We start from the raw sequence: 17912 nt of genomic DNA on the forward strand, positions 1-17912 counted from the left end.
GACTAGGGGTTACAGGGGTTTACAAGGGGTTACAGAGGGTTACGAGGGGATGAGAAGAGATTACGGGGGGTGACAAGAGGTTACACAGGGTTACAGGGGATGACAAAGGGTTACAGGAGGTGACAAGAGGTTACAGGGGGTGACAAGGGGTTACAGGGAGTGACAAAGGGTTACAGGGGGTGACACAGGGTTACAAGGGGTTACAGGCGATGACCAGGGGTTACGAGGGGTTATAGGGGGTTACTATGGGTTACCGGGGGTGACTAGGGGTTACAAGGGGTTACAGGGGGTTACAAGGGGTTACAGAGGGTGACAAGGGGTTACAGGGGATGACAAGGGGTTACAGGGGGTGACAAGGGGTTACAGGAGATGACAAGGGATTACAGGGGATGACAAGAGGTTACACAGGGTTACTGGGGATGACAAAGGGTTACAGAGGGTGACAAAGTGTTGCAGGGGGTGATAAAGGGGTTACAGGGGGTTACAAGCGGTTACAGGAGATGACAAGGGATAACAGGGGGTGACAAGAGGTTACACAGGGTTACAGGCGATGACAAGGGGTTAGAGGGGGTTACAAGAGGTTACAGGGGATGACAAGGGATTACAGGGGGTGACAAGAGGTTACACAGGGTTACTGGGGATGACAAGGGGTTACAGAGGGTGACAAAGAGTTGAAGGGGGTGATGAGGGGTTACAGGGGGTTCAAGGGGTTACAGGGGGTTCAAGGGGTTACAGGAGATGACAAGGGATTACAGGGAGTGACAAGAGGTTACACAGGGTTAGAGGGGATGACAAGGGGTTACAGGGGGTTACAAGAGGTTACAGGGGATGACAAGGGGTTACAAGAGGTTACAGGGGATGACAAGGGGTTACAGGGGGTTACAAAGGGGTTACAGAGGGTGAGAAGGGGTTGCAGAAGATGACAAGGGGTTACAAGAGGTTACAGGGGGTGACAAGGGGTTATGGGGGATCACAAGGAGTTACAAATGGTTACAGGGGGTTACAAGAGGTTACAGGGGATGACAAGGGGTTACAGGGGGTTACAAGGGGTTACAGGAGATTACACGGGGTTACAAAAGGTTACAGGGGGTGACAAGAGGTTACATGGGGTGACAAGGGGTTAGAGGGGGTGACAAGGGGTTACGGCGGGTTACATGGGGTTACAAGGGGTTACAGAGGGTGATAAGGGGTTACAGGGGATGACAAGGAGTTACAAGGGGATACAAGGGGTGACAAGGGGTTACAGGAGATGACAAGGGATTACAGGGGGTGACAAGAGGTTACACAGGGTTACAGGGGATGAGAAGGGGTTACAGGAGGTTACAGGGGATGACAAGGGGTTACAGGGGGTTACAAGGGGTTACAGGGGGTTCAAGGGGTTACAGGGGGTAACAAAAGGTTACAGGGGGTTACATGGGGTTACAAGGGGTTACAGGTGATGACAGGGGGTGACAAAGGGTTACAAGGGGTTACAGGGGGTGACAAGAGGTTACACGGGGTTACAAAAGATTACAGGGGGTAACAAGAGGTTACATGGGGTGACCAGGGGTTACAGGGGGTGACAAGGGGTTACAGGGGGTTACATAGGGTTACGTGGGGTTACAAGGGGTTACAGAGGGTGACAAGGGGTTACAGGGGGTGACAAGGGGTTACAGGGGGTTACACGGGGTTACAGGGGATGACAAGAGGTTACAACAGGTTACAGGGGGTTACAAGGGGTTACAGGGATTTACAGGGGGTTACAAGGGGTTACAGGGGGTGACAAGGGGTTACAGGGGGTCACAAAGGGTGACTGGGGGTTACAAGGGGTTACAAGGGGTTACAGGGGATGACAAGGGGTTACAGGGGATGACAAGGGGTTACAGGGGGTTACAAGGGTTAGAGGGGGTTACAAGGGGTTACACGGGGTTACACGGTGTTACTAGGGGTTACAGGGGATGACAAGAGGTTACAACAGGTTACAGGGGGTTACAAGGGGTTACAGGGGGTGACAAGAGGTTACACGGGGTTACAAAAGATTACAGGGGGTGACAAGAGGTTACAGGGGGTGACAAGGGGTTACAGGGGGTGACAAGGGGTTACAGGGGGTGACAAGGGGTTACAGGGGGTTACACAGGGTTACAGGGGATGACAAGAGGTTACAACAGGTTACAGGGGGTTACAAGGCGTTACAGGGGGTTACAAGGGGTTACAGGGATTTACAGGGGGTTACAAGGGTTTAGAAGGGGTTACAGGGGGTGACAAGGGATTACAGGGGGGTCACAAAGGGTGACTGGGGGTTACACGGGGTTACAAGGGGTTCCAGGGGATGACAAGGGGTTACAGGGGGTTACAAGGGTTAGAGGGGGTTACAAGGGGTTACAAGGGGTTACACGGGGTTACAAGGGGTTACAGGGGATGACAAGAGGTTAGAGGGGGTGACAAGGGGTTACAGGGGGTTACAGGGAGTTACAGGGGGTTACAAGGGGTTACAGGGGGTTAGAAGGGGTTACAGGGGGTGACAAGGGGTTACAGGGGGTCACAAAGGGTGATGGGGGTTACAAGGGCTTACAGGGGATGACAAGGGGTTACAAGGGTTAAAGGGGGTTACAAGGGGTTTGAAGGGGTTACACGGGGTTACAAGGGGTTACAGGGGATGACAAGGGGTTACAGGGGGTTACAAGGGTTAGAGGGGGTTAGAAGGGGTTATACGGGGTTACAAGGGGTTACAGGGGATGACAAGAGGTTACAGGGGGTGACAAGGGTTTACAGGGGGTTACAGGGATTTACAGGGGGTTACAAGGGGTTACAGGGGGTTAGAAGGGGTTACAGGGGGTGACAAGGGGTTACAGGGGGTCACAAAGGGTGATGGGGGTTACAAGGGCTTACAGGGGATGACAAGGGGTTACAGGGGGTTACAAGGGTTAAAGGGGGTTACAAGGGGTTAGAAGGGGTTACACGGGGTTACAAGGGGTTACAGGGGATGACAAGGGGTTACAGGGGGTGACAAGGGGTTACAGAGGGTTACAAGGGGTTACACTGGCTTACAAAGGATTACAGAAAGGTTGTTCTTTAACTAGAACGTCCCCGGATACTTTTTCTTAGTCTATTTTGCATAAAAATCAAGGTCTAACAAATCTCAAATTTTAGACAAAAACGATGGACTAATCCCTTTTGGAAAATTCTAACTCTGTGTTTTTCATAAAAAGATGTTTTTATAGTCCTCAAAGGCTTCTTTTCTATCTACAATCATGGACCAAAGTCTTGGGACACTTTTGCGTTTCCAGGGCGTTTTCCAATTCACAAAGCTCCAACCCCTCCCCTCATCCCACAAACAATGTTGGATGCGTGTATCCAAAATTTTTTTCGAGTTTCAACTTTGTATGGGGTGGGGGGAGGGAGAACTGGGAGAAAATTTCAAAAAGAATGTGCTGTTGTAAGAGGGAACCGTGAAATGACAGAAAAATATGAATACTGTAGTACTGTCCAAAGGACTTTTGTCCAGGATTGTAGGTTTAATAGTTCTTTGTTCACAATATTGAAGTTTAAATCACACCATCAAGCACAGCATCAAGTAGGCCATTGCTATCAGACAAAGAAAACTTGAAAAGGTGAATACTAGATTTCCCTACAACAAGATTTCAATTACCTACAGTACTGTGCAACATATAATATTAATACTAACAAGTTCATTTTAGCATAACTAAGTACATCTACCTTTCTCCTTTTTCTTAACCTTCTTCCCTCCTCTTGTTCCTTGACGTAAGTACAGTAAAATCTGAGTCAGTTTGTTGATAACAATGTCATTTGTAGTTAATGTCGCTTGGGTCTGCAATAAACAGAGAAATAAAGCTGTCACAAGAATAAGAAATAGTTGCTTCATAGGGAAGAACCCAATGTACCGTAAACCCTCTATTAAGCCCCCCGATGGGCTTATTTTTTTCAAGCACTTTTGAGGGGGGGTTTAAAAGAGAGGGGGGGCTTATTGAATGTAGCGAAACACATCACCTGTAGCAAAAATACCGTGGTTGGTATTTTCAGTTGGCATTTACCGCCTGTCTACCAGCAGCTCTCAAGATCAAGAACTATTTGGCTATAGAATTATCATTTCTGCTGTGTAAATTTTTATCTCGTGAAGGTTGCAGCTTAGAATTTTCACCGACAGGAGCAAGGTTTCTCGAGGACGGAGTTGTTGTTCCCGGGCGGTATACTGCTTTGTCTAACGATAAGAAAATGGTGACAATTCTCCTTAGAGAACTAGAGCGCAAAGTTGAGAAAGTTAAGCATATGAAGTTGGAGGTCATGTGGCCGAAGACCAAAAACAATGTGAACTTCCAGCCTGAATAAACCATAACTGATCAGCCCACGTTAATTGTTAATTTTTTTTGTGAAGAATAAGGATTGGGGGAGGGGGAGGGGGGTTTAATAGAGAGGGGGGGGCTTATTAACTTTCCTCCTATGAAAAGGGGGGGCTTATTTGAGAGGGGGGGCTTAATAGAGGATTTACAGTATTTCTTCCCGAGGTTTTTTATTGTCTTTACATTTGTTAGACAACATTACTATGGACCCCAATAACACAATGTTCAGTCTTACATGTTTCAAATCCCTAAAAAAATAACGTACAAAGAATAGTTTTAAATTATCTTACTTCAATTCCAGGACAGTCTGCTTTGCTCCTGATTAGGGTTGTAGGAATATCACTTTCAGCATACTCATCTTCAACATCAAACACGTAAGCCTGTGTATAGATAGAAGGTCCATCAGAGAGAGTGATTTGCCATAATGCTGCAAAAATTTTTCAGTTAATTTGGATAAGCTAGCTATCAAAACAAAAGATTAGCTTACCATTCTCCCTGGTTGAAAGAGTTCATTTCTCTCAGCTGGGCGGCTTCTGAACAGAGTTTTATAAATCTTTTGACCTATTATAAAGAAAAGACTTGTCATTTTAACAAGAAGCAATGAGACAGTTGTCATTCATTGTGTAGTTTAGAATAAACATGTATGTGACCTCTCATGCCAAAACATTCCTTATGGTATCTGTTTGAATGGCTGAACTCAAGAAATTCCAGGGGAAAGAACCATCTCAAAGACTCAAAAATTTAGAACAATGTATGAAGCTAGTGGAATTTTCCACAAGAAAGGGGAGTCATACAACAAATTCATTCTGGATCCTAAAAACTGTTTACATTACAAACAAGAATATCAAAATTTTTTGTGTGATACTCTAGATCATGATATTTAAATGGTCACTATCAAGAAGTTTGACAAGGAATTCCCTGGAACATTTGAATACCATTGTACTTGGTCATCCCAGCAAGCAGGCATTGTTTCCTGGTCCAATGTGTAGGGTTAATCATTAATAAAATTTTTTGTGAGTTATTCTTCAACATGGTACAGCTGTAGGACAGTAAAGTTACCTAGCTTAGTTGTAAACTCAATTTCATCAGCATTATCATCTTCTTCCCTGTTGAAAATGAAAAGAGGAATTTGTTATTGAAGTAACTGGCAGTAAGGATGTGTATGCCAACCAATAAAATAAGGGGCTATAGGTGAGTCTTACATGACAGAAAACTTGCAGATTTAATCTATTTGGCAAACTTCAGTGATGTAACCCATCTCTTGAGGATGAAAGACAATTTTATGAATGACATTTTCAAATTAAAGGATGGAGCAGTAAAACTACTTTTCCCTTTAGTTATTACTATTAATTTGTTATTAAATAATATGCATTGAATCTTACATGTACACAGGGAACCTCGACATAACAAACCTCTATATATAATGAAGTCCTTGATATGATGATCAATTTTCCTTATCCCAGTAATAGTAAAATATATGAAAAAGAACCTTGATACAACGAAACCTCGTTATAGCGAACACATTTTTGCCAGTCCCTTGGACTTATATCCAAGTTCTATAATATTGAGGTTCTATTGTGAATGCATTTGCATAAATGATGAATGGACACTTTGTAGTTATTTGATAAAATTGACTGTTGCATTCAGACATTGCAACAGTCAGAGTTTAATGCTGGTTGAGCTGAATTTTTTTGACTCCCTTTTCAACGGCTTTTTAAATTGATCTCATAACTGCTTGGGTTATTATTTTATCATCCAATAACATTATAATACTCAAGAAACTCGCGATAACAAACATTAAAATGTATAGAACCAAAGTAGCAGTAAAACCACAAGATTAACAGTGGAGTACATACATGTCCTTTTGCTTAGTTTTTGTCTTTTTGCTAACCAGTTCCTGGTTTTCTTCATCCTCTTCAGCAATTTCGCTGCGCACCTAAGTAAAACACGTGTCACATGGGTTATACAGTAGATATAACTATGGCAATAAATAGAATATAACTAGACTATTGTTAATATAAAAATCCTCATTCAAAAGCCCCCCATTATCAAAGGTGTCAAGTATAGTTCTATGGAATTGAGGAAAAGAGGGGCTTGTTTTTCAGATACGTCCTTGTAATTAATTGGCCTTAAAAGCTGCTGTGTTTATATTCAAGATCAATATTCAATCATTGTGCTAATAACATAATACACCTGTCCGTTAACAAAACAAAATGGACTAATTCACTAGCTAACCCCCAACCCATGCTTTAATTTTCCAGACTTTGATCTCAATATCTTGCTTTGCAACCAAAAAGTTACTACTATGATGACATATTATTAATTCAATATTATAAGTTAGATTAGAGTTAGTGTTAGTTTTGTTGTAATTCTATATAATAATATTATTATCACTGGCAGTAGTTATTGTATGCTTTTTTTTTCTTTTTCTTTTAAGTGAAATACTGGTTATTGTAAAGTGTCATGCATAAGCTGTTAATTTAACTTTTCTTAACTTGTAAGCTGTCTATCACTGTTTGCGCTACGTGTGTAACTACATGTGTTACATGTGTAATTTATCATTATAAACAGCAATGTTCCTTATTGTAAGTGTTTTGGGTGTAATACATGTAGTTGAATAAAGTTGGGAAAAAAAGTTACCATGACTTTTAAACATTAAATTAACACACAAAAATAAATCCAACCCATGGGCAGGATGAATTTGACACTGAAGTAGTGATAGGGCCATAGCTGTAACCTTATCAGGGACCGTAAGGAGGGGTCCTGATCCCACATTCCAGCTCCTTTTTCATGACAATCCTGCATCCTGAACTTCTATCATCTCTATCCCAAAGTACAGTTCTTTTCCCAATACCGCATCCCATGCCAAGATTTTGGAGAATTTTGCATTTTTTAATCCTGCACTATAGTTCAATCAAATCCCAGATCCCAAGACCGTGCTTAAGCCCTTAGAGTGATCAGCATTTATTTTCTTTGCATAATATCTCTGCCTTATAGGGCAGAGTGGTCACATCAAATTAAGGACATGATCACACAGGGATGAATTAAGTTTTATTTATACTTTAACAACTTCTCCCCACTACTTCTATGGAAATGTACAGGGACACTAAATTTAATGAAGATTTCAATTTTCTCTGTTAGTGTTTAAAGGGTTAACTGCTGTAAGAACTTAGTTGCTTGTAAAAAAGAAGAAGCAGTTTACCTTCTGTAACAAGGCAAAGTCCAACCCTTTCACAAGATGAGTATGCTCCATATCACCACCAAGAAACTTACTCTCTTGAATAGCTTGCTTACGTCTCTCAGCTGCAGTATTCCTATCAACGCATGACAGAAGACACTTCTCAATTAATGAGGGAACCATATCCTTGGTCAGTGAGTCTATTTAATCTCAAACAATAACACAAGTACATCAATCAGTTCCAGCGGTGTCCTCTTCATCTAAGAAATTATTTTTATTTTTCACTACCCCTAATAAGTTATTTTTTTACAATAAGTGAGTGATTTCTTGTATACTCAATGGTCAAGGAGTACACTCTACATGTATGAGTACGTAGACCACAGAAATAACATAATGATGGGGCAATTTGTGTTTCTTTGTCTCTGGCACCCGATTTTCTAAAATACTTTTCCAGAGATGGAGACTGAAAACTTTCAATGTTGTTGCAAAAAAACAAATAGACAACAGGTTTTCAGCTCTTATATACAGTACATTGTAATAGAAATGGTATCTAAATGTGAAAAACTTTGCACTGAAACCACCCAACTGTGGCTACACTGGTTTCCCCGCCAAATGATGTCTGAGAAACGAGCGCAGAAATTCCATACTGATGACACGTCACTACCCTGATCTGGGTAGTGCTTCTCATTGGTTGAATCAAATTTCCCACGCGGCATGACCAATCAGAAGCACTACCCAGATCTGGGTAGTGATGTGTCATCAGTATGGGATTTTTGGGCTCATTTCTCAGACGTCATTCAGCGGGGAAACCAGTGGTAGCATTCCCAAATGTCGGCTGTTTTCTCATGCTAGACAATAAGAGTATAGACAATGGAAAATTGCTGTCTATTGGTTTAGTGGCTGGGACTTTGCAAGGAGTCATGTATGCATGCAGGCACTCCCGGGGGGGCACTTCAGATTTCAAGTGATGAGGATGTTCAAAGAATTTTTTTGGGTAAGAAAATTTGGTAAGTATTTTTTGGGCATTCAGAACAATCTGAAGATTTGTGGTATTGCCCACATAACCAGGCCACATACATTGTAGTTCTGCGATTAAAGTACAACCAAACTTGTTTTCCTTTCTGGGCCCAATTGTTCGAAAGGCCAATTAGCGCTTAACCCAGGGTTAAATTTAACCTGGGCTTCTTTTTCTTTCATTCAAACGCATTTTCTCGGACAATTTTCCCTGATATTAATAGAGCATCGAATCACCAACTTGTTGACAAAAAGAATTAAACTGAATTTACTTTATATGCTTTCATATTTGAATTCAAATTTTGCACTTACCCTGGGTTATCTTGACAAAGCATTGAACAACCTGGACCTGAAGATTTTTAAGGCTCGTAAATTTGGCATGGGATTTATTTGGGGTTAAATTTTTGGTCCAGGGATTTATTTTTTTGTCCCCATTTGATCATCCCCATCACTTGAATTTTCTCAATTTTTCTCAGAGCACAGCTTTGAATAGCTACATTGAATAAACTACATTGACTATAAGCTTGACTTTTAGCCAATGGAGAGAGACAGGCCAATTTATATAGGAAAAACTTAGGTGCCTCACGTTGCTTCCGCCGTTGGTCCAACTGCTCTGTAGTTAGCTGTTGCACTTAAAGTATCAGTTGACTGGTAGTCTGGATTCAGACCATCTCGCCTCTCCCTTGCCTAACGTGAGCAAACATTTAAATAACAAATTAATATTGAAGTTTAATAACGTGCTAAAGAGGAGGCAGTGAAGGTCAGACGTACATAACGTTAGGGTACATTGAAATATGGAGATCAAAAAGATATTTTTATAATAACATTATTATGTTTAAGATAAAAACATATCTCTCTTTGATTTAGACTTTCTCAAAGTCCTTCGCTTCTCATTTCCCGTTACAGTAGTTGGCCCCAGCGTGAAGGACTTTTATCACCTGCAGCATGCCAAATTTACAGGAGGAATTTTCCTCCTGTAGCTTTTATCCAATCACGAACAGTTTTCCTGATGCGCCATCAATCAAACCCAATCATGCCACATGAAACATGACTTGAATTGTTTTGATCCACATTCAATTGAACTGTGTATTTTTTGCGGGCTGTATTTCAATTTTGTTTTATTTATATATTTTTTTTGTTTTTTTACACGTTGACAGCTTGCGACGACACACGCATGCAACAACAAACCCTACAGGGATGCAAATAGTTCGCGCCAAAATGACGCCACTTGATGCGATTTTTTGCAGGGGCAACAAATCGAGCTCTTGCTCTCTTGCTCACTTTCTCACAGAAAACAAAAAAAATCTACCAATCGGGCTTCGCATTCATGAAAAAATTTGAGCTCAACTTGTAGGCAAGTCTGTCTTTGACTGAAAGCTGAGATCTCCGCAGAGCTTAATCAAAGAATCTTAAGCAGTTTGTAATCTGTTGTTTGTTTTTGTAGTAACATTGTAAACCCATTGCTTTGTGCTATCAATATTTACTTGCTTATATACTTGACAGCTTTTTTGGATATGTTACAAGTCAAAATTACAATATATTCACGTTGAAATTTTTTAACCTACATTGAATCTCAGGGCGCTTTTCAAAAGACAGAACTGGTTGGCTGCACCATGGCCAGACCACACTTTCTGGCAATAAAATAGGCTTTTTCCAAGAAGTCTAGCTGAAAATACATCTCCTCTGGGTATAATATTTTGGATTTGACTGATCTGGATGGTTAGTTTTGATTAAAAGTGAAATTCTCATTAAGATCGGAATGGGCTGGCCGATCAGTTCTGACAAATGGAAAGCGCCTTCAGTTTCCTTTGTCTCATAGCCCTAATTCATGAATAATTAGGGCCAGGCAACGAAGGAAATTAAGAATCAACCTAGGTTCAAAAATGAACCTGAATTTAACTTTGACCTGTAACAGATATACATGTACCTCACAAATTAACTATCATAACCCTTAGAACCCCAAATGCAATTTATACTACCAGGGGTGTTTATTAGTGTAAAATAAGCTACATTGTACGTGTACTTTGTCTTTACTGTATAAATTTATTAAGAAAGGGAAATGTTTAAAAGCAAATCATATCAAATACTTTAAAGGTCAATCAAAACATGATAATCAGTGACCTACTCCGCCACTAACATTTACTTACTCTGTCCCTGTATTTGCTGGCAAGTTCTTGTTCCCTCTCTTCCTCCATCTTCTTAAGTTTGGCATAATATCTTATTGGAAAAAAAAAAATAATGAATTTAGTCAAACAAAATGATTTTGTTACCTCTGCGTTCTACATCCCTGACGTATAAAAAATCCTCAAAGACGCAAAACATTTAACTGCATGCATCCCGTAGGATGCAAACATTAATCGATCAGTCTGAAGATGTTTTTGTAGAATATCCTATTTGTATGATTTCTGTAGCCATTTTTGTGGCTGCTGTTTAACGACACATATTTCTTTTAGTCTTTGTTGCGCTTTACAACAGAAAGAGTATACTTTTATTTCAGCAAACTTTACTGCAGAGCTTTGGAGTCTGTCTTCAGATTAACTACATGTATCTGGTTGCATAAAGGACCAAGCATTTTCCGTTAAGGACTAATTGTTTTTTTTAGTTGGGACTCAGTAGGTCTGGACTGGGACTCATAATTTTTCACAAGTTGAGTCTCAAGACTCACCATAACTATCATTGAAACAAATCACTCCAAACATTGCTTTTTGGGGGGCAAATCATACTATTCCAAGCTTTATGCCTTTTTCTTCAATCACCTTACTACAAAGTTCAAGAAAGTTTTAAAAAAGGCTATTGGTAAAAAATCTAACCTCTTTTTCTTTCTCCTTCTTGACCATGGATCATCCTCATCTCCATCATCATCATCATCTTCATGGTCCCTAGAAAGGCTTAAAAATCAATTTCTGTAAGTCACAGGCTAACTGGTGTATTTTCATTTAATTTACAATGTAGCTGTGTTCTCCAGATGCAGTTAATCGATAAACCGATAATTGTTATTTGATATCAGTCATCGAAGAATATTGATTTCTGACATCGATTGATAGAAATCGATAAAGAAAAAAAGTTGTGACTTCAATTAATATCGATGATTTTCCGATAGAAATCGATAATAATTTTTTTTATTAATTGTTATTGATTACTATTCATTCCTATAGATTGTTATTGATTTTGTTAATCGATAATAATCGATAAATTATTTTTTTCTGTGACTTCTATTTCTGTCGATTTCTGATATCAATCAATATTAATTGGCCGAAATCATCGATTAACATTGATGATTTCGATTGATTTCCAACATAGATTTATATCGATAAACTACATGTGGTGTTCTTAGCTTAAAAAGTTATTTGCCCAGCAAGAAAGTCTACTTGAATAACAGTTTAACCTGAAAAGGGATAATACCTAGAACAAAAACATGTCCCACCTGCTGGTACGATGTGAATGAATGCTGCTTGAAGTGCTTTTACTGCTGTGACTTGATGACCTTGCTGATGGAGGAGCCACAGATGGTGCACCAGACCGAGGGGTCATCAAAAGTTTCCTGAAATCCTCATTTGTCAGAGCTGATGTGCTAATAATAGGAAAAAATAAATTATCAAATATCAAAATACACATAAATCAGGTCAGTACACTTTGAAAAAGGTTGTTCTTAATTTTCCTTCAACTTCTGGACTTATAAACCTTGACTGAAATGCAACAAGGCTGAAGAAGACGTTTTGTTTTTCAACAGAAGTAATAATAAACTAAACATCTGCTGCATTTCTGTTTAACTAAGAATCTCAAATCAAAGAGATGAAGGATTGTGAAAAAGAAAAGACAAAAACTATATATAGTAACCCTCTCCCCATGGAAAAATACTTAACGGTGATGAAGAGGCTTGATTTCCAAGCAAAAAAAAAATTCTTCATGTCCTTCTGTGTGTAAATGGATCTTAGATTATGAATGGAATTGCCTAATTCTACACTAACTAAAACGTGTTTTGTTCATTTCCTCTTTTTTCACAGTTATTTTTAAGAAGAAAATAAAATTAAGTTAAAGATTCCAGATGTAGACCTCGTCCATCGCCGAGAAGAGTTAGACGCGATGGATGACGTACCTATGATGTCCGCCATGATGCCCTGACAAAGATGGAGGCGCCAGGGGATTTGAGAACACTTCCACACCTGAAAAGTAACACTTGAAAGTTAAGTAGCAATCTTCTAAATTTTTTAACAATGCTAGCTGTTACCAAAGAGCCGATTTTTCACAAACAACATGCTTCACCTTCCGACGGCATCGCTTCGACGACTTTGTTGGTGTTGTGGATTGACCGAGAGAGGCTGGGGATTAAGTCTGGCTGGCCTGGCTACTAAGGTACCCCCAGAAATCCAATATGGCGGCGGGATATGGCGGAGCGGCAGAGAATTTAATAGATTTATAACGGACTTTTTAAGGTAGGAGGAAAATCTCACCTAATAGTACAAAGCCATGTAAACTGCACCAGAGCCTCACTATACTTGATAATTAATGAATTAGAACCTATCCCTGAATGCTTTTTTGAGTACAGTAAACTAAATAGTCCCCGCGTACGCGTCAAGCCTCTCAAGTCGCCGAAGCCCGAACTTCTATCAATCTTCTTTTCTCTCGTCAAACTGGAATTTTTTTCCGTGCAAGCATCCGTTTATTGATAAACTGATGGCCATTCTGCTAGCAGGGTGGGAGGGTATAGATATTTCTGGAAGCACATGTACACATATATATTTGAATTGATTGTGTCATTTTTGGTACTATCAAAAGGAATTAAGCCATATGGTTAACCTAAACTGGACTTTTCTTACAGGTGGTTAGGGAAGAGAGGGTGGTATTTAAAATCTTTCCTTCGAGATGGCTGGTACTGGCCAAATTTCTTACTCTTCTTTCTATTACATGGACATATGTAATGTGTAGTTCCAGCAAATATGCATACCCCCCCCCCCCACCCCCACCACGGAGGGCAACAGAAATTCAAAGCCGAGGAGGGTCCAAAAGGAGGCAATTTCTGAGGGGGTGGGGGGTGGCCTCTTGAGGCCTTTTTTGGGGGGGCCCCCAAGTAAGATTGGTGAGTTATTAAAAAACTAACAGCTGTTCTGTTGAGTAAGCTATCAGTTATTTTACTCTTAATCAATGTTTCAAAGCAAAAATTATTGTTTTCATCAATGATCTCTTATTTTCAGTCAGCTGAGTGCTTTTTTCACGGCTTCAGCAATAGTTTATGTCACATGATTGTCGTTGGCTCATTAATAAACTTGGATATCTATCTGTTGCTTTGTTTAATATATTGTGGTATTCACTGTAATGTGGTCATGTTCTAATAAGCCTTCTTCTAACATATTTTTTCTTCCTTTCCACTGAAAGGAAGTAATTGAAGTTCACAGCTTTGAGAGATGGCATCACTTGTGTCGTGTGTGCCATACTGTGCCCCTCCATAGACCTAAGTGACTTACCATTAATAATTAACTAAGAAAGACCTCTACGAGGCAAAAAATTGAGTTTATTTGACACTGTATTAACATAAATAAAGATTTTTCTCCCTTTATCGCTGAAACAGTAATATCATCTTTTGCATAAAAGTATAATGCAATGGCATTTTTGACGGAAATATTCTTTCCAGGGGGTACCCAACTAAGTTACAAAATTATGGAAATTCCAGAGGACGGGAGGGTATGACAAGCACCCCCTTGGAATGAAAATTCCAGGGGGTGGGAGGTCTAAAATAAAAGTGCCCTCCGTGGGGGGTATGCATAGTGTTTGGAACTACACAACAAAGGGGACAGGAAGCATTTTGCTGCAAAATTTTGGTATAAAATACCTCTCAATGTGGACAATAGATATGTATTCTTTGCACAATTGGTGGATTATGGTCTGGACATTTTATTTGAATAATTTGATCTCTAACATAGCAACGCCACAATATCAAACTGTTCTACTCATAACATCAAAAGGTATTGTTTATTGTGCAATTATCTGACATCTTAGGTTTTTGTAGTGTTAAGTTACACCGCCTCTCTTCAAGGCGCAAAGCTGGAGCATATCCTATCATAGGTGAAGCCCAGCTTCTTTGACTTTGCAACAGCCTCAGCAGTAAGTTCTCAAGTTATAAGCTCAGTAGCCCATGAAGCCTAACCATGTTTTATACCTGAATGAACTAAAATTGAGGTGATTATAACAACCCAAAGTAACTTATTTTCAGCTTTTTCTTTCTTTTTTGTTGTCATTTAAGCTATTTCCTAGTAAAGTACCTATGCAAAGTTACATGCATCAGCTGTCATATTCAAACTCCTCCTGGCAAATCACAGAAGAAAAGTTGTGCCAAATAGCAGAAACATTCCATAATGCAGATGAAGAAAAGAAAGGTTTCTTAACAAGTGAGGATCTTAAAGTTGCATTTGTCTCCCTCTTCGGTTACAAGCCTTCAAAGAGCGAAGTTCAGCAGCTTATGGCCAAGTTTCAGAAACCGGGATCATCGATTAATGATCAGTTACCAGGCTCCAGCAAAACGTTCGTTAACACCCAAACTGGTATGACCTTAGAAAATTTCACAGAAATTGCAAAAATCAAGATTTTGGCTGAAGATACTGATGATGAGATCCGGCAGATGTTTATTGCATTTGACACCAAATGTCAAGGTTTCATCACTCTGGACATTGCTAAAAAGATTTTTCTACAAGTTGCTCCATTTTTTGACTCAGTTACAGTGGAGAAGTTGTTTCGAGAAGCTGATACAGATCGAGATGGAAGAGTTAGTTATAGAGATTTTGAATTCATAATGAAATACAGCATGGATGACGAGACCTAAAATAATGATTATGTTGTCTTGTATCATTAGGGAAAATATAGAGAAACTGTTTATACAATATTCAGATTTTTTTCAGCATAGTAAAGAGTAAAAGAGAAAATGTAATATCCTAATTTTGAAAGTTCCAAGTTTGGCAAAAGATACCATTATTTCCACCAAAGAACTAATAAGCGAGTCACTGCCCTTGATGCTGGGATGTAGTTCTGCATGCTTTTCAAATGGCCACAAATTGCAATAACAACTGGCCATTCATATGATCTAGCATAATCTGCATAATCCAAAACAACTGCATTTTCCCCATCTCCAATACGACAAACTGGGATTCCTTCCTGAGTCATAAAGGGAGAGAGATCATCAATCCACCGTGGAGCGGCGACCAGGATAGCAACTTTACGATAGAAAAAAAATCCATTCTCTTCCTTTGCCCATTCATTGATCTCATTCTTGATGATCTTAGCACAGTCGACAAATCGTTCTTCACGTGATCCATAACTTATTTTCCCCTCTACAATGACTTGGAGTCCACAAACATGGTGGCCAAGATAGACCGGATGATGCCAGTATTGTTTAGGGAATTCAGTTTCTCCAGATTGTTCACCAAACGAAAACTTCAAGTAACGCTGCAAAAAGTCATAAACCTCTGATGTGCATCTCATGACAGTTGTGAGGCTTGGTGCATGGATAAAGTTTTGGCTTTCACATAGCTCGGTGAGAAAGCTTGGAACATTCACGTTAGTTCGCTTCATTCCAAACACCTCATTAACAAACAGCATCTGATTGAAGTCGTAGGAAATCCACTGATAGAATGAGGTACTCTGAAAACGAACCAAGAATTCTCTGATTGTGCCTAGTAATGTTTCATTTGTGAGAAGCAGTATCTGAAATTCATCAACAAAAACATGGACAGGTTTCACTGACATTTCTAAGGCCTGAGAGAGAAAAGTACTGATGCTGTCAAATGTTACAATAGTAACCATTCCATTGGCAATTTCGTTTCTTGTGAAGAATTCCTTGTAAAGCTTATCAAGAGGCGGAGGTACCATTATAAGTACCATTTCATTCTTCTTCGCACATTCAAGCGCTTTGTATTGGAGTAGAATCGTCTTTCCACTTCCTGGAGCACCACAAAAGAGCTGGTGTAATGGTCCCTCCCATATGCCCAGTTGCTCCATGTTTAAGAACACGAACTGTTTTGCCAGAATTCTCAGACCTGTGTCATCAGCTGGCCTGACTACCACAGGACACCCACTAGCTCCCTTTCTTGTCATCTTGGCGTGGCTTCTGTCAAGAAAGCTTTGCTCATCAATGGTTTTAAACACTCCACTGAGTATTTGGGTTGTGGCGCTTATTGCACTTCTCTGACCTACAAATACGGAAATCAAGTTCAATAGCTTCTCTCTTTCTTCTTCAAAAGACCTCTCGGTGAAATGCTGTTTCCACCACATCTCGAAATGTTGTAAATTGCCATCTTCGTCGTCGTCTGTCAAACCAAGATGAATTTTTCGGAGGTCAATAAAATCATTAGCACTACGTCCCTCATCGACGACGTTTGGCATTGCAATGACTCTTTTGACAGGAATGTCTAAGTCCTTTGCTGTCAAAAGTGCTTGAACGAATTTTTCTCCAACTTGAAGCTGTCTTTTTGCATCAAGATACCGATTTGTTTTGAACTTTTCTGTGGCTTTCACTTCGATGAGTATGACTCCAATACGCCGATGTACGATGAGAAAATCTATTTCTCGAGAGAGATCTGTTTCGCTGAGATCGGCAAACAGAGATTGAACATATTCGCTTGGGAGGTTTTGTAGGAGGACTTGATCGATGAATTCTTGAAATTCAAATTTCGTTATGACGAGCATTGGCTGATTCGTTTCTCTCCCATATTTATCAAGGGCCCTAAAGATCCGTAACTCGGCTGAATCTCCCTTGATGTCCAATTCCTCAGACTTGCTAAGTCCTACAGCACCGGATGCTGCACCAGTTGGGGCTGTATAACGGAATGGGAATGCTGGAGGGAACATGTATGTTCGATCACTTGTCTTCCAGTCAGGCCAGAGTCTGTTGAGGTATTCTTCACAAGCTTCCTCGAAAATACAAAAGTACTTGCCCGCTGAATCCTTCACTACACACGGCGAAGCCATTGCTGCACCAAACGCGGAAGTAATGTACGTGTTTGCTTTGCTACCGCGCCTTAGTCCAAAGGCCGCGGACCCGACCCCAAGGAATATTTTTTGGCCAGGTCTCAAAAGGACTGGAAACAAACAAATTCAAGAATTTGATTGACGGCGGTCTAGATTTTCTAGAGCGATCTTGTTGTAAACAGTTGTCCTCAAAAAGTTACAAACCAAAAATATGAAAAATTGGCTTGTTTGTACTACGAAAGCCGAGGAGGGTCTTCCGACTTCTGACTTCCGACTTCCGATTTCCAACTTCCGACTTCCCACTTCCAACTTCCCACTTAAGCTTCTAACTTCCGACTTCGACTTGACTCCTCTGTCAGGCTCGACTGCCGCTCGATCCGCCACGCGGGTATTAATGATCAAGGTCAAGGCTCCGTAGAAAGAACGGC

The 17912-nt window shown here is 40.3% G+C and overlaps 3 protein-coding genes across 3 annotated transcripts in view; 1 reads left to right on the plus strand and 2 right to left on the minus strand.

Annotated features, from left to right (window-relative positions):
- Positions 1–12851, minus strand: part of LOC140947621 (protein Red-like) — a 39402-nt gene extending 26551 nt beyond the window's left edge. Inside the window, exons 1-12 of the mRNA XM_073396768.1 lie at positions 12793–12851; positions 12626–12692; positions 11954–12100; positions 11340–11417; positions 10677–10746; positions 9116–9216; positions 7540–7651; positions 6194–6273; positions 5397–5443; positions 4825–4898; positions 4628–4717; positions 3697–3808 (exon numbers count right to left, since the gene is read on the minus strand). Of these exons, the coding sequence (XP_073252869.1) occupies positions 3697–3808; positions 4628–4717; positions 4825–4898; positions 5397–5443; positions 6194–6273; positions 7540–7651; positions 9116–9216; positions 10677–10746; positions 11340–11417; positions 11954–12100; positions 12626–12692; positions 12793–12805 (991 nt within the window). The 5' untranslated portion in view covers positions 12806–12851. The remainder of the gene's footprint in view (positions 1–3696; positions 3809–4627; positions 4718–4824; positions 4899–5396; positions 5444–6193; positions 6274–7539; positions 7652–9115; positions 9217–10676; positions 10747–11339; positions 11418–11953; positions 12101–12625; positions 12693–12792) is intronic.
- Positions 12852–14788: 1937 nt separating this feature from the next.
- Positions 14789–15343, plus strand: LOC140947683 (EF-hand calcium-binding domain-containing protein 11-like). Its single transcript, XM_073396856.1, has one exon. The coding sequence runs from the start codon at positions 14789–14791 to the stop codon at positions 15341–15343; it is 555 nt and encodes a 184-aa protein (XP_073252957.1).
- A 146-nt stretch (positions 15344–15489) lies between these two features.
- LOC140947682 (uncharacterized) lies at positions 15490–17519 on the minus strand. Its single transcript, XM_073396855.1, has one exon. It carries the CDS (start codon positions 17482–17484, stop codon positions 15490–15492), a length of 1995 nt encoding a protein of 664 aa, XP_073252956.1. The 5' UTR covers positions 17485–17519.
- Between the last annotated feature and the right edge of the window lie 393 nt (positions 17520–17912).

The sequence above is a fragment of the Porites lutea genome, chromosome 9 (genome assembly GCF_958299795.1).
Source record: "Porites lutea chromosome 9, jaPorLute2.1, whole genome shotgun sequence".
In the NCBI taxonomy this organism is placed as follows: Eukaryota; Metazoa; Cnidaria; class Anthozoa; order Scleractinia; family Poritidae; genus Porites; species Porites lutea.